This window comes from Myotis daubentonii, chromosome 6, assembly GCF_963259705.1.
Source record: "Myotis daubentonii chromosome 6, mMyoDau2.1, whole genome shotgun sequence".
NCBI classification, from domain to species: Eukaryota; Metazoa; Chordata; class Mammalia; order Chiroptera; family Vespertilionidae; genus Myotis; species Myotis daubentonii.
In genome coordinates, this window is record NC_081845.1 from 22,779,428 (window position 1) to 22,796,595 (window position 17,168).

Below are 17,168 nucleotides of genomic sequence, written 5' to 3' on the forward strand. Positions count from 1 at the left end.
CTCTGGCAGAGGTGAGAAGTGTTGGTTAGGAGAAGATGAGGCCTAAGAGGGGCAAAGTTAGATCCTGTTGTGACACAGCATGTATGTTCTGATGAAGATGGGAAGAGCATTGGCAATTAAGTTAGAGAGAATGGGACAAACTGAGTTTACGTTTGGAGGGAGAATTGCTAAGAGCTGTTCTCAACAACTAGTTGCTGTTAGGGAGACATGACATGAGAGCTGACTCCCAGTTTTCTTGCTTAGGCAGAGATAGCTGCCTCTCATCTGCCACCAATAAATGCAAAGAGAAAACATAGGAAGATGAACAACTCAAGGGACTTAGAGGAGGGGAGATAATATAAAAATAGCAAGTTCTTGAGTTTGAAATCGCCACAAGACTTCCAGGTTAACATGTCTTGGGAGCCTCATGATCAGAGGATACAGATTGGACAAACCTGAATACATTGCAGCAGTTCAATCCTTCCGGGTAGAAGGATTGATGAGGGAATGCAATTAATGGCAGAAGGATAATGGAGGAAGAAACCCTGGAAGATACCAACAGTGGGACGAGGTACCTGAAGAAGAAAGAGCCTGAAAAGGAGTCACAATTTGAAGAGAGAATCAACCATTCAAGTCAAGGGAAAAGCATTTCCAATGAAAATAGATCAGTAATTATGTCATATTTCACAAAGTTACCCCATAGAATACATAATGAAAAGCATAGAATTGGACTGGTAGGAGATCATTAGGACCTAGTGCCTGGGTGAGGGCTCTTAAGGAGAAAGGTGCCTTTATCCATCAGAGAGGAGAGGAAGATGGAAGAATAAGAGAATAAAGATGAAATGCCACCAGTGTTTTCTATGGAAGGCAGAAGTTGAATGCTAATCTGTGAATTAGGTAGTGAGATTGGATTCTGAAATGACAATAAAAATCTATAATAGTGGGCAATAGTTGAAACATCCACTGATGGAACAGGAGCAATTACAAGGGTGCTGAATGGCAAAGATGTTCCTGCTGAGGCTGAGAAAGACCAATTTTCAGTAACAAATCTGCATTCTGACTGCCTCAGTAACCACCCTCCCCACCCAGGAGGAATGCAGGAAGGTGTGATTAGAGAGTAGGGTATTGGATTTTAAGTATTCAAAAGTGGATATGAATGCTCAAATTAAGGAAAAGAATTAGTGAAAATGTCTATTTCCTGATTATCATTTGTTGCATTAAACATTTGATTACCTATGCTGTGTTCTTTGGAGGATAATTAACTAATTCTAAGTATTTATTGAGTACCTACTATGTGCTCAGCACTCTGTGAGGCACCAAACATTCAAAGCGATATGTTCCCTACTCTCAAGGTGCTTATAATCTGATGGAGGAATCACATAAGAAAACTACACGGGCAAAACAGCTGGGTAGAGAGGCTCTGATAAAAGTATTACCAGAGGAAATAGGTTTTTTGGTCTCATAAGAAAAGCATTTCAGGGAAACTAATGAAAGAGGATTTGACAGGTGGTGGCAAGATTTATTAGAGCACCCTTGAAAAAGCTGCTGCAATCCAGGAGCTTCCCTGTGGGTTCAGCAGCAGAAGCTCATTGACATTGTCAATCTGCCCGCAGATACACCACGCCCAATGTCTCATCCACACCAGGTAGTTCAGCTACAGCTGGCTATGGAAGAAGTCCAGCTTCCAGGGCTGAAGACCCACACATATGCCCACCAGGTCCAGGAGGGCCAGGGCCCAGAGCTGCAATGCCATCACCCCTGGCACCTGAGGCTCCACTAGTGCAGCTCAGTTCCTGCTCCCCACTGGCATCAATATTCTTAGCTATGTGACATTGGGCAAGTTACTTAACTTCCCTGTGCCCTTGGGATGATCACTATAGAAGAACTCTGGAGATGTGAAGACAATGCAAGGAGTAAGTGAAATTCCTCAGCAGATGCTATGAGCATTGAGGTGATGCTTTTCCTTGTATTAGCAGTTTGGTCCTGCTGAGCTGTGGCAGCTGGGAAGCATCTGAAGCAGCTGGGGAGACCTCCTCTGCTTGGAGACCAGGTGCATGCGCGCCTATATAACAGGTCAACGACACTTTTCAACCCGAAAATGGGGAAGGGAAGCCTTGAAGATATAGTGTGGATGTAATATATTTTAATTCCCAGGACATTCTTGTGGCTTCTAGAGGCAACAAGTTACAATATATAAAATTAGGCCTGCCCTGCCCTTGTATTTATATGGGACTTTCCCAAGTTTTTCCCAAGTACTCCAGAGGAGGAAGATGGTCAAAAGTGGTCCCTGCCCTCTACTCTCCTTCCATCCTCTCAGCTGTGAGGCCCGGAGGAACCGGTGTTTGCTTTTGCGCACCGATGAGGTGGTGTGAACACTGTGTCAGTGTGGGAGGACGTGGAGAGCTGAACCTTAGCAGGAAACGTAAGTCGTGAGCTCCTGGAGCTCTCATTTTAATGTTCTTTAAAATGATTACATTGTCACTTTGGATTGTGTTGGTTGGTGGAGCTTTTAAAATAACTAGGTTCAAAATGAAATAAGTTTTATAATGAAATACCAGTGAATTATTCTTACAGAGAAAAATTATAGATATAAATAAAATCCTAAATTATCTCAATCATCTCTGACCTGGCAGTCCTGAATACTACTTATCATGGTGTCCATTTTAAATGTTTTAAAATAAATATTTTAAAAAATTTTTTCCATTGAATATATCTTTCTCTTATAATCATAAAAAACAATATGTTAAAAATAATACTGTATTTCCTACCAAATTTTCCACTCTGTGTTTTATTACTAAGTCTCTATTCCCTTAAATGGATGTCAGAGGTAGCCTCACTTATCTTAGCAAACATTCTCTCCTGCATGGCCCAAATCAGATCTGCTCTGTCCGGTCACCTGTGAGGTCTCTGTGACTCTATTTTCCATAGAGGCTGAGTCTTGGAACTTCTACAGGCCAAGATTTATGTGGCCATAAGTGAAACAGTTCTTCTGGAATGAATAAGATCTAAAAGTTTAGAAATCCTCAGGCTATTCTCTAAACAAAGATGTGGGAAACTATTAATGTTTATATTGAAGATTCCCAAGTGGTGGTTTTCTTTCTTTTCTTTTCTTTTTTTTTTTTTTGTCATTGGAGGCTATGAATGGTTATGTCCTCTGCAATCCCTATGCAGTGGCCTCTGGGCAGGATGGCTCTAGCTTGGAATGTGGATGTGGAGAGAATGGAGAGGTAGCTTACCTAGTTTAGTCATTAAAAAAAAGCCAAATATTCTCTCTCTCTCTCTCTCTCTCTCTCTCTCTTTCTCTCTCTTTCACACACACACACACACACACACACACACACACACACACTCTCACACACACATCTTCTCAATACTGGTTATAAAATAGCAGTTGTGAAGAACCAGAGGGAAGAAGAAATAAAGTAAGTGTATCCTTAATCTAGGCTGACTTGTTCATTAGGCAGGATGAGAACAATGCCCAGGGCCCACAATACTTTTATGAGAGCATGAAAATGTTTTAGTTTCTGTTAAAATCAGAAGAAAAAATGAAACTTTAAATTGAAGTAAATATTTTAATATACTACCTTCATCTTGATACCAATGAAGCCATAAACTGTAGTTATCAGTGTTTGTTGTTGTTTGGTGGAAGCTGCTCAGAAAGGCAAAGGGACAGGACTCTCAAATGTCATAATGTGGCCCTCACATCTGTGTCCATTCCGTGGGCAGTTGAGACACTTTGAAGACAGTATCTCAGCTCAGACAGTTTCAGAAACAGGAAGCTCATAAAACCAGGATCTTGGGTTTCTTGCCTAAAGAATTCAGTTTAACTTTTTTCAAAGAAAAAATATTCCATAGCATCCAAGCCATCAATCAAATGCATTACTTGATCCCAAAGTCAGAGTGGACATGGAAAAAAACTGAATGGTTCAATGCAAACTCATTGTCACTACTGAGGAAAACGACTAGGAACTCCATGTACTTTTTAAAATTAACTTACAGTAGCATTCACTATGTAAACAAACAACATGAATCTCTGTGGTTTGAAAAAACAACAACATTTATTAGCTCAATTTAGTGGGTGAGAAATTTGGAGAGGACCTCAGTGAGGCGGATCTGCTGATGGTATCACCTGGGCTCATTGCAGTCAGTTGGCACCTTGGCTGGGGCAGGAGGCTTCACTCGCAGCTGGCAATCCTCAGGCTGCTACTGGGGGCACTTGGATCCCCTCCAATGACTAGACTAAGCTTCCATGATGGAATCAAACTCTGCTTCTGTCACATTCACCAAGTCCAATGGCCAAAGCAAATCACATGTTCAAGGACAAATTCAAAGGATGGAAAATAAACTTTATTTCTTTCTTTTAAATTCTTTATTGTTTAAAGTATTACATAAGCATCCTTCCACCCCCGCCCCCCATAGACCTCTCCCCGGCCGTTCCTACTCCCCAGCATATGCCATCACCCCCCTACTGTCTGTGTCCATAGGTTATGCTTATATACATGCATGCAAGTCCTTTGGTTGCTCTCTTACCACCCCCTCCCCTGCCTTTCCTCTGAGGTTGGATGATCTGTTAGATGCATCTCTGTCTCTGGATCTATTTTTGTTCATCAGTTTATGATGTTCATTATATTTCACAAATGAGTGAGATCATGTGATATTTGTCTTTCACGGACTGGCTTATTTCGCTTAGCACAATGCCCTCCAGGTCCATATGTGCTATTGCAAATGGTAAGAGTTCCTTCTTTTTTATAGCAGCGTAGTATTGCATTGTGTAGATGTACCTCAGTTTTTTAATCCACTCATCTAATGATGGGTACTTAGGCTGTTTCCAAATATTAGCTATTGTAAATTTGGCTGCTATGAACATAGGGGTGCATATGTCCTTTCTGATTGGTGTTTCTAATTTCTTGGGATATATTCCTAGAAGCGGTATTACTGGGTCTAATGGGAGTTCCATTTTTAATTTTTTGAGGACCCTCCATACTGTTTTCCACAGTGGCTGCACCAGTCTGCATTCCCATCAGCAGTGCAGGAGGGTTCCTTTTTCTCCACATCCTCTCCAGCACTTGTTGTTCATCGACTTGTTAATGATAGCCATTCTGACAGATGTGCAATGGTACCTCATTGTCGTTTTGATTTTCATCTCTCAGGTGATTAGTGACTTTGAGCATGTTTTCATATGTCTCTTGGCCTTTTGTATGTCCTCTTTCAAAAAGTGTGTATTTAGGTCCTTTGCCCATTTTTTTTGATTGGATTGTTTAACTTCCTTTTGTTAAGTTGTATGAGTTCCCTATAAATTTTGGAGATTAAACCCTTGTCGGATATAACATTGGCAGATATGTTCTCCCATGCAGTGGGTTTTCTTGTTGTTTTGTTGATGGTTTATTTTGCTGTGCAGAAGCTTTTTATTTTGATGTAGTCCCATTTGTTTATTTTCTCCTTAGTTTCCATTGTCCTAGGAACTGTATTGGTAAAGATATTACTACGACATATGTCTGATATTTTATTGCCTGTGTATTGTTCTAAGATTTTTATGTTTTCCTGTCTTACATTTAAGTCTTTTATCCATTTTGAGTTTATTTTTGTGTATGGTGTAAGTTGGTGGTCTAGTTTCAGTTTTTTGCATGTATCTCCCCAATTTTCCCAACACCACTTATTGAAGAGACTGACTTGACTCCATTGTATACTCTTGCCTTCTTTGTCAAATATTAATTGAACATAATGGCTTGGGTCAATTTCTGGGTTCTCTGTTCTGTTCTATTGGTCTATATGTCTGTTTGTGTCAGTACCAGGCAATTTTGAGAACAGTGGCCTTGTAGTATAGCTTGATATCTGGTATTGTGATCCCTCCAACTTTGTTCTTCTTTCTCAGGATTGCTGTGGCTATTTGGGTGTTTTTTTTTATTCCAGATGAATTTTGGGGGACTTTGTTCTAGGTCTGTGAAATATACCATTGGTATTTTAATGGGGAGTGCATTGAATCTATAGATTGCTTTGGGTAGTATGGACATTTTAATGATGTTGATTCTACCAATCCATAGACTTTACTTCTTGATGGGAATAGCTGCAGTCACTTTGCAAGGGGCACCTTCTTTTGGCACCTCTTCCTTCAAAATCCTCATATTAGTACTAGTATTTCTGCCATTTCACCTCCTTTTGAAATTTTATGTTCAGATGATTGGTTTTACAGTTTATTCTAAAGCTTAGTTTGGTGTCTGGAAAGGGACAAATGGAGATGCAATTGAAATAAGCCCAATATTTTATTTAAAACAACATTTTATGATATATTTTTTGGTGTTTATAGCATAGTGTGGTTGAATAAGCATGATTTTATATTTATATATATTCAGAGCAGTCTGAATTCATAGCACAGCTTTGCTACATACTGTGTGACCATGGGAAATTTTCTTAATCACTCTGGGCACCGCTTTCTTCCTCTGTGAAATAGACAATAAACTTCACACTCAGGGTTGTTGGAGAAGGAGGCACAAGTACATAGTTAGCCAAGCATCGGTAGGAACCTAACAATTGTCAGTGTTGAGATGATAATGATTAAAAGACAAAGTTTCCACCTTCATATTGTCAACTTGTATCTTACTAAAAACATTTGCTTGGATTATATTTAAACAATATGTAACCTTAGGACATCACCAAGCATTCAATATACCACCTAGAAGATGGCCTTGAACTTTGATATCACCTAGGGTATGAGTTTATTAATAGCAAAATTAAATAGTGGTTATATACTAAATGTGAAAGCAATGTCAAAACACAAGTTAAAAGTATTTTATCCAGAAAGGATAGTGGCTTTCCACTGATATTTACATTTTAATAAGATATAAACTCTTCATTTATAGTTTGGATGGAAATATATGAAATGAATAATGTCTATACTATTCTAGAGTAAGCTATTAAGCCACTAAATTTGTGATGTAGATCAAAAGAAATTCATATTTGTATTAATCTTCAGACTCTTCCTTGGACTTTCTTTGTGAGATGTTCCAATGAAAGGAAATAAAGGTAGTCTCTTACATTTTCATTCATTCAACCCTATTTAAAACAAAAACCCATCTTTGATTAGAATTTGTAAGCTTGGGAATTCAATGATATTTCTGGATTGATTAGCTCTTATGAATTTAATTTTATTCACTTTTTTTGTCATCAGATGCAACAATGCTAAAAGACATGGAATGAAATGTGTTTGTGTAGATGCAAATATATATGTAACTCAAAAAACATAATTAATATAAATCTTATATTAAGACCTAATTTGTGCATACAGAGGGTGTTCCCCCAAAATTTAACCACACACTCTGAATAATTATAAAAGTTGTGTTTATTAAAATACATTTCATTTTCAAAATTGAGCTTTTAGCTGTTAAAGTGTATATACATTTTTTGGGGGATACCCTGTATATTTAAACACACACACACACACACACACGTTTAAAAATAATGTGTGTGTGCACATATGCACTTATAATCACAAGTACCACAAAGAATCCAAAGGAATTTTTCATTCCAGGTTGAAGGTAGAGAAAGCCTACTTTTCATTGAATCTCATTGTCTGCACTAAAAGTAGTCAACAACATAGAAAAAGTACTCAACAAATGTTTGTGGAACAAATTTATGTATTAATGAATGTTTTGGAAAACAAGTAGCTAAAGGTTAAGAGCCTATGTCTTCACTATCTAACTTGTTCAGTTCTAAAAGCCTTTCCTTCAACATGGGCATTCTGCTTGATGAAGAGTTCCCTTGAAAACAGCCCAAGATTTACTAGCAGTGAACTGCCTCTAGCAGTTCTCATCTGGCCCTACCTTTAGCACTCCAGTTCTACTGCACAGTGTATAGTAACTCAGGGAAGGGCAATGTTTAGACAAAATAAATGGTTTGGAAATACTAGCCACACATGTGCTTACCATGAGAGGGCATTGATGAAATTGACAGTGTGCCTTCTGCTCGCCAATTTAGGAGCATCAGAAACTGCATGCCTGAAGGCTAGTTGGATGGAGGTAGGTGTGATTCACAAAAAGGTTTTCTTAGCAAGCAGCACACTCGAAAAAATGCAGAATTGTGTGGATGGCATTTAATATATATATATATATATTAGAGGTCCAGCACATGAAATTGTGCATGGGTAGGAGGCCTAGCCTTCGATCAGAGCCATCTTCTGCCCACTCACCAGTCCCCTGTCCTGCCCAGCCACCACCCACCCCAGTTCCCCGTTCGCCATCCTGTGATCAAAACCTGCGGGAACGGGGAGGGGACGTGGTGGGGGAGGGACCTAGAGGTGGTCAATGCACCTCATAGCAACTGGTTGAGTGGTTGTTCTGGTTGTTACACCGTTATGGTTGCTGGGCTTTTATTATATAGGACTAGAGGCCTGGTGCACAAAAATTTGTGCACTCAGGGGTGTTCCCTCAGCCCGGCCTGTGGCCTCTCACAGTCTGGGCCCCTCAGGGGATGACAATCTGCTGGCTGAGTCCTTCTCCCCAGGGGATTGGGCCTAAGCTGGCAATCAGACATTCCTCTGGTAGCCCGGCAGCCCTCAGGGGATGTCCACTTGCCAGCGGGGAGCAGACCTAAGCTGTAGTCGGACATCCTTAGCGCTGCTGAGGAGGCAGGAGAAGCTCCCACCACCACCGCTGTACTGGCAGCCATCAGCCTGGCTTGTGGCTGAGCTCCATGTGGGAGCTCACTGACCACAAGAGGGCAACTCCTGCATTGAGCGTCTGCCCCCTGGTGGTCAGGGTGTGTCATAGTGACCAGTCATTCCCAGTCTTTCTGCTGTTAGGGTCAGTTTGCATATTATCCTTTTACTATATAGGATAGAGTCCTGGTGCACAGGTGGAGGCCAGCTGGTTTGCCCTGAATGGTGTCCCAGATCAGGGTGGGGGTCTCCACTGGGGTGCCTGGCCTACCTGGATGAGGGGCTGAGGGCTGTTTTCAGGCTGCCTGCACCCCCTTCAGGGTAGGGGTCCCCACTGGGGTGCCTGGCCAACCTGGATGAGGGCTGAGGGCTGAGGGCTGTTTTCAAGCTGCCTGCACCCCCTTCAGGGTGGGGGTCCCCACTGGGGTGCCTGGCCAGCCTGGATGAGGGGCTGAGGGCCGTTTGCAACTGGTCACATCCCCTTCAGGGTGGGGGTCCCCACTGGGGTGCCTGGCCAGTCTGGGTGAGGGGCTGAGGGCCGTTTTCAGGCTGGCGGGCAACTGAAGCTCCCAACCTCTCCTTTTTTTCTTTTTTCTTTTTATTCTCTGATTTATTTACCTTCGATGGCTGTCACTGGAGCTGAGAGCCAGCTTTAGCTCTGAGGCCCAGCTCCAGCTTGAGGCCTCGGCTGCTGAAAGCAGGTATCAGTGTTTGTTTGGCTTGTATAATTGAAACACTGTTGCACTCCTGCTCGCTGAGGCCCACCTGGCTGAAAGCAGGTTTCTGGGGTTTGTTTAGCTTCTATAATTGCAACATTGTTTCTTAGAGTGCAGCTCAGAGCTGGGCAGTGGCAGGCAGGGAACCTTGGCTTCCTCCATCACTGGAGCAAGCAAGCCTCATGTTTGCTTCAGCTGCCTGGCTGCTGGCCGCCATCTTGGTTGGCAGTTAATTTGCATATCCTGCTGATTAGCCAATGGGAAGCATGTCGGAGGTATGGTTAATTACCATGTTTGTCTTTTATTAGATTAGATAGCTTGATCATCTATGCATTGAAAATACTAAATATATGCAAATTTACCTTATCTGAATTGATTTCTTTCATAGACCTTTAAGAAAGTAATAATAGTAACAATTTCCTCAGTCTAGATATATATATGTTTTTACATGTATATTACTCAAAGTCAGCAGAGAAATTAAAATAATTGTAGAATGTGCAAGCTAATAACGAACTCTTAAACATTAGGAAAAAATAGTGAAATAATTTTTTATATGAGCTAAACACCATATTATGATCAGGTGAGTAGGAGTTATGTTTTACCATTTTCGAATTTTAAGTAGATGTTTTCATAGAACCATTAGATGTTGAAGCTGATCAATTCCACTAGGGTTATTATTTGCATGCAAGTTTTCACAAAATTGATTGCATTTGGCACAACTAATCAGAAGTTCTGTATCAGTATAAAAGTATAATTTCATTTTCATTTCTTTTCCCTTTAATCACATGTTTATTTCATGAAACATATAATTTCCAGAGGTGAGATTTAGAAAGATATGATATATTCAGTTGGAAAATAAAATCATTTCATTGTGACTAAGAGGGCTATGTAGAAATATAGAGAGAAAATTGCCTGTATCTGCAAATCTACATAAGAATTATGTATGGACTTGAGAAAAACTGAAAATTAAAAGGGTAGAGATTTTGTAGGCAGTAATTTAGGTCCTTGAAATGACCTTAGCTTTGCATCGTCATCATAGGTTTATTTTTTCTTCAATCTTCTTTGAGGAATTGATTAAAATATACATATATAACTGAATGTTTGCTTGTCTCTTAATTCACTCGCTGTATGACTAATCATCACATTTAAATATGCTATTATGATTATGTAAAGAGACATTTTTTTCAGAAGAAAAAAATAAAATGAATTTTGTTTTGCTTGTCAAATTTTAGTCATGTTTAAAAAATTGTTTTCAGTTCATTATAACTTCAAACTCTAGTCCAACTGATAATGAACTATTTTGATAGCATGTATTTTTTTCATTTAATAAATATTTTTGTTCCAGGAAAAAATATATTTCAATTTTTTTTTATCTATAAAAGTTTTGGGTTTGTCCAAAAATAAATGTGAGCCCCAAGAGAAAGAAGTGACATCATGCTCAGCCATATCAGGTACTTGATTATTTGGAAAGACACTTTGCCCTTAATATGTAGCTTCTAAAATGTGGACGTGAAACCAATGATAACTGGTACCATTGATGGAGCATTTACTGTGTATATGCAGGTTGCACTTGACAAATAGTATCTCTAATCCTCACAGTAGCTGCATTTTTTTTGTTAATCCACAACCTGAAGATATTTTTTTCCATTGATTGTTAGAGAGAATGCAAGAGAGGGAGACAGAAGGGAGGGAGGCAGGGAGGGAGAAAGAGAGAGAGAGAAAGAGAAACATTGATGTGAGAAAGGCACATTGACTGGTTGCTTCCCACACATACCCCAATCTGGGCCAGGATTGAACCTGCAACCCAAGTGCATGCCCTTGACCAGGAATCAAACCCAAGACCCTTCGGTTCGCAGGCCAATGCTCTAACCACTGAGAACACCAGCCAGGGCAGTAGCTGCATTTTACACATGATGAAATAAAAGTTCAGTGATTAGTATCAAATCATCTCGTTTTTGAAATATGCAACCCAAGAACCACTGAAGGTGTTACTAAATCTTCATCTCAAACACTGAACACTGAAAGATGTGTGTTCTAGTTAGCTATGTGAACTGGGACAATTAACTTCTCTCACCTTTTCTTCTCACAAAACATCAGGGTTGGAAAAGAATGCTAAAGGTGGATTACAACACTAAACGTTTTCTTACAGGCTCAAATAGTTCTTTGAACAGAGATTGTGTGTGTGTAGGCAGAAATAGAGCTCTTGCTGTCACTATTGAGGGAGCTTTAGCTTTAAAAAGAAAATCTGAGCCGTAACCGGTTTGGCTCAGTGGATAGAGCATCGGCCTGCGGACTGAAAGGTCCCAGGTTCGATTCCGGTCAAGGGCATGTACCTTGGCTGCAGGCACATCCCCAGTGGGGGGTGTGCAGGAGGCAGCTGATCAATGTTTCTCTCTCATCGATGTTTCACACTCTCTATCTCTCTCCCTTCCTCTCTGTAAAAAATCAGTAAAATATATATTTAAAAAGAAAATCTGAGCAACAAATGTGCTTCGACTCTTTGCAGTAAGGAATTCACTAAGCGGTCTCTCTGTCCTTCACTTGGGTAAATACTCTACCCATCAAACATGAAAGAATGGATGATGGGCAAGTTCCTATGTAATATGAAGGGAGAAAATCAGGTGTCCTAGAGCACTGATCTATGGGGGAAGGAGGAGTTATGTTTATTTAAATGGTTTACCTTTTAAGAAAAATTATTCAAGAAGCTAACAAGCCAACACAAACTGAATTTGAACCATTTATTTTCTTTATTGTGCTTATTATTATAAGAACTAAAAAATAAAATGAGAGATGTTTTATTACATGCATTATTCTCCTTTGCTTCCTACTTTGTGCTCCTATGCAAGTACGTCATCTTCCTGCAGTCCAATTGATAAAACCTTAAAGGATTTTCAAAGTTGTCTCTACAGGATATCAACTCAGTGTCTACTTAACTGGCTAATTTTTTAAACGAAAGCAAAATTGTACAGGTTACATTACCCCCACCTCAGAAATATCCCTCCAGTCCTAAGTGTGGAGCCCTTGACTTTAACCTGGCTGTGTTTTTTGGTGTGGGCAGGAGGGGCTATTTATTAGGAGTCATACAAAATAAACATGGAAAGTTTGCCATAAAATATGACAACCACTTTAAATAATGTTGACTTAATTAAACTTTAAACTTTATTTATATATTTTATGGCTTTAGTGTGAGCTCTTCTCGGATGTTTACTTCAGTGGGAAATCCATCATGTGAGGACCTTGAAAGGAATTAATCCCCCTACCCCTGGCACAGAACGCAGTTCCAACAATTCAGATCTAAATATTTAGTGATGGATGATACATGTTTATGGAACAGAGGGCAGCATGACATTTAAATGTGAACTGCGGTTTCCATCTTGAGCATATGGTTGAAAAGACACAAGAAGCTAAAGTTATGCCAACTAACGGAAGTTGATAAGTTTTTTTATACTTGTCTTTTTTCTCCCCTTTGCCTATTCCATCTGTTTCTTAAAGCCTCTTTTACAAAACTATTCTTACAACCTACTTTCCAGAAAAGAGGTTCTGCTGACTCTTGTGCATTTGGTAGTGCATCCCATGGTTAAACTAATAGCCTTGCTGGGTGTCAGCCAAAGGTTACAGGCCTCTCAAAATATTCCTGGGAAAAAAAAGTTTATCACTAAACTGAAGTTTTTCATTAGTAACCCTGCGGTGTCTAATCTGTGAAATTACATGATTAACTCCTTTGCAGAATCGGCTTCGGTTAGGGTTTGCAATCCCACAGGAAGTTATTAAAAGTATCACCACGATAATTCCCTAGCTTTGTACTTGGCCTCTGGGGTAAAGGAAATAGATCATTAGATGAGAACTTTATTATAAAGTCATAGATCACTCACAATTATTAAATGACTGTCAAGGAAGATCATTATTTCAAAAGTTGAGGACAATGTGATTTGAAAGCAAATAAAAACCATGAAAGAATTTCTTACTTCCTTTGTTTTGGAAAAGAAATGAAAACATGCTGTTTTCTCTCTCGTGCTTTTTGAAGTTGATGTTTTAATGTCTCTTTTCAAATACAGATATCTTACCTTGTGCTTTTTGTCCCTGAAGTTGTTTAAATGTTCCTTGAATGAAAGCAATGATTATTCTAAGTAAAGGATACTAAAAAATGTCAAAGAAAATAGGATGGAGAAATACCTCACAAATATGTGTAAATAGCATGATAAGACTTTTCCTACAGTAGAAGAGATGTGGCCATGTGCATGGTCAGTAGCCCACCAGAGAGTCATAGAGTTATTCTAGTCATTCACTCAATTCTCAAAACAATCTTTATCAGCCTGGACCCTTTGCCTTTGGTAAGAGTCTAATTCAAAAATACCAATCTTATAAGGAAAAGCAATGCCAGATAGCTCTCACTATTGGTCTAAATCCACTATATATCACAACTGTTTTGGGTCATTTCAATTGGATATTTGGCTTTTTAAGCTCTGCTCTTCGTTCTGAATCTTATTCTGGTCCAGACAGAAATTTTTCATATGTCCGCCTATTTTTCTTTCCAAAATATTTACCAGAACATTTTTATTTAAAAAATCCTAATTAAAAAAGTACATTGGTTTTGAAACCAACCCCTCAGCAGTCTGGGTTTTATAATAAAAAGTCCTGTTGGTTATGCAGAAGCCTGAGTTTACCTAATCACACCAGCACTTGGCACTCACTGGGTAGTAATGCTTAAAGATGCCAAGTGGGTGTGGTAGAAAAATGCCTATATCATGTTGAAATATTCTCATACACATAATGGCAAACTTTTTTACAAATTGAAGAATGTCAAACTCAATTAATAAAGCAAAGCAGGGAGATTGAGAGGGACATTGAGATAGCAGATCTACTTAATACATAGTCACAAACCCAAACAAGTAGCCAAATGAGGAGACAAAGAAACAATCCCCAAATGAAATAACAAGAGAATTCCCCAGAAGAAGAGATAAATGAAATGGAGATAATACATTTATCTGAAATAGAGTTCATAATATTGATGGTAAAGATGCTCAACATCATGAAAAAAGATATAGTAACTATGAAAACAGAAATAAGAATGACATGGCACAAATAAAGAATACATTGGAAGGAATACACAGCAGATTAGGGGAAGACAGAGTTGAAAAAAATCTCTCAATCAGAGAACCAAAAAGAAAACAATTAAAAAACAGGAGGACAGCTTAAGGGAGCTGTGGGACAATGAAATGTAACTATTCGAATAGCAGGTGTGACAGAAGAGGCAGAAAGGGATAGAGAACATGTTTGAAGAAATAATGGCAGAAAATGTCCCTAACCTGCTAAAGAAAAAAGTCACACAAGTTCAGGAGGCCCAGAGAAAAAGCAACACGACGCTGGTAAAGGACCTATTTCTCTTTATTTGCTTTTCAGCAGTCCCTTTGTTTACTTGCATTCACGATGATTTTCTCATCCTAACCAGAAAAACACATTCCTGAAATTTCCTTTAAAAAAAAGGAAATATGTAGCAGTTGAAAAAGAAATCCAGCTTTTCTTCCCATCCTTTGGTAGCAATTCCATTGAATAATTACATAATAAACTTCTGAAATATAGTATATTATTTGAAAGCAATCTATGATCTTTTATCCTCCATATCAAGTTAATAGAAACATAAAGTACAGTGTAGTATCCAAAAGATAAATACTGAAGAGGGAAATACTTGCATTATATATGCCCTATGATGCTTTCATGGTTCTTCGGACAGCAGCCTAGTAAGGACTCTAGTAGAGAGAGGGAGAGAGAGAGAGAGAGAAAGAGAGAGAGAGGGGAGAGAGAGAGAGAGAGAGAGAGAGAGAGAGAGAGAGAGAGAGAGAGAGAGAGAGAACATTTAGTTTCCACTCCAACACCATTTAAAGAGAGCGATAAGAAATGTGGCTCTGGTGGATCTTGCAGTAATACTCGATCACTCTTGTCGGAGTGCTGGCAAGCATGGGCAGCCTTCTGCCCAGTACTGTCAACTGCACACTCAGAACGCCAGCTCCATGATTCAGAGGGAGCTTATGGGGTGTGATCTGAGGACTGCTGAAAGGGCACTTACCCAAAACATCTGCCTCAGTAGTAAGCCATAGTGTTAAGAATTCCCATGATGCCATTCATTTCATTAACATACAAAAATAAAAAAAAATACACATTTGAGGTCAGGGATAGGTAAAAGGTATTAGTCATATCCATCTATGAGTACATTAGTACTAATTAATAGGTTATAGCAGTCACTCAATCCTGTCTTTTATATAATATATATTGTCCATTTACTCTATGCCAAGCACTGTGCTAAACTTTTCTACATTAATGCATTTAATGCATACAACATGCTAATGAGATAAGCACCATCATCCCCTATATTACAGATAAGAAAACTGGAGCTCATAAATGTGAAATAATTTCCCAGTGTCACAGAGCTAAGAGATGATCAGGCCAAAATAAAAACCCAGATAGTCTTACCCAAGGTCTGGAACCACTATGCATACTACCTCTGTGTGAGACCCAGGATGAAGCCCAGAACAGATGGGTTTAGAGGGAGCATAAGAAGCAAGCAAGGGCCCATTTGGAACATCTATAGATGGAAAGTTGCCTGTGAAAGAGCAGATCCAGGGGAGATGCTAAAAGCAGGCAAGTCACATGCTGGGGCCTAGAGGCAAGGAGGCAAAAGATAGGAGAAGGACTTTCAGCACTAAGGCTTGGGGAAGGAGCAAGCTAGTGGTAGACCACACTTCAAGACCTCTTAGCATCTTTTTAAAGACAGCTTGCTGAATGTATTTCCCAGACCACACAAATTATCAGAATTTATGACAAGAGCTGTGGTACTCTTTGGATCTGCCACAGACATGAAAGTTTTTGAATGGTTTGATCAGCCCCATTGAATGTTAATTTTCATGGGCTATGGAGTCAGACCTACCTAAGTTTGTATCCTATCTATCCCCCCATTTCCTCACTGTGTAAACTCAGACAAGCTAACCAACCTCCATGGGGAACCACTGTGAAATGGGACACATGTGGGCTTTGGAGCTGTAAGGCCTAATTTGAATTCTTCCTCCACCACACATTAGCTATTTGTTCTTGAACAAGTTCCTCAACTTTTCTGAGCTTGTGCCTTGATCTGTAAATGTGTGTTTATAACTCACATCTCTTTTAATATCTAATTCTTAGGTATCTGGTGAGGATTAAATGAGACAAGGTTTATAAATGCTTGACTCAGTGCTAGGCACAAAGCAAATGCTCAGTAAATGTTAGTTTCTTTGTCTTCTCCTTCCTGATTTTCAGTCCCCTTACCTGTAATCTGTAAATAATATACTCTACCTTGGGAGGTTTCGTGTCATTTTATAATGATGTGAAACCATAAAGAACTGTCACTCACACAGTGTGTGTTGAAGATAAATTAGCTGCAGGGCACTTGGTACTGAGCTTGAGTGCCTGTAATTTCTCTACTTACAGCCTAGAGTCAGGGCATAGCTCTTGGGCCCTATAGGGAAAGGGGAACATAGAGGAGTAGAGGTGGTGGTGCATATAGTTACTATGTGACTCATCTGTGAGGAACAGGGGGCTACAGAGACCAGGTAGGACCCTGTAACAGAGAAAACCTCCAATAAAGACTATTAGATCTAAAGTCATAGAGATGCCAACTCAATAGGCTGGTCCATCCACTACGAGGAAGATGAATGCCACTGGGAACATCTTTGTAAACACACAAAACACAGTCCAAAGGACTATTGGATTTAGCTTCCACTACCCACATGACAAGAGTGCTAAAGACTAGCCCCAGAAATATCCTGGTCCAGTATGCCCAGGACAGCCACATG

General features: G+C 39.6%; 1 protein-coding gene across 1 annotated transcript in view; it reads left to right on the forward strand.

Moving 5' to 3' along the window:
* The first annotated feature begins 509 nt into the window (after window positions 1–509).
* LOC132236663 (BPI fold-containing family A member 2-like) overlaps window positions 510–17,168 on the forward strand; it is a 76,793-nt gene continuing 60,134 nt past the window's right edge. Inside the window, 1 exon segment of the mRNA XM_059699748.1 lies at window positions 510–647. Within this exon segment, the coding sequence (XP_059555731.1) occupies window positions 510–647 (138 nt within the window).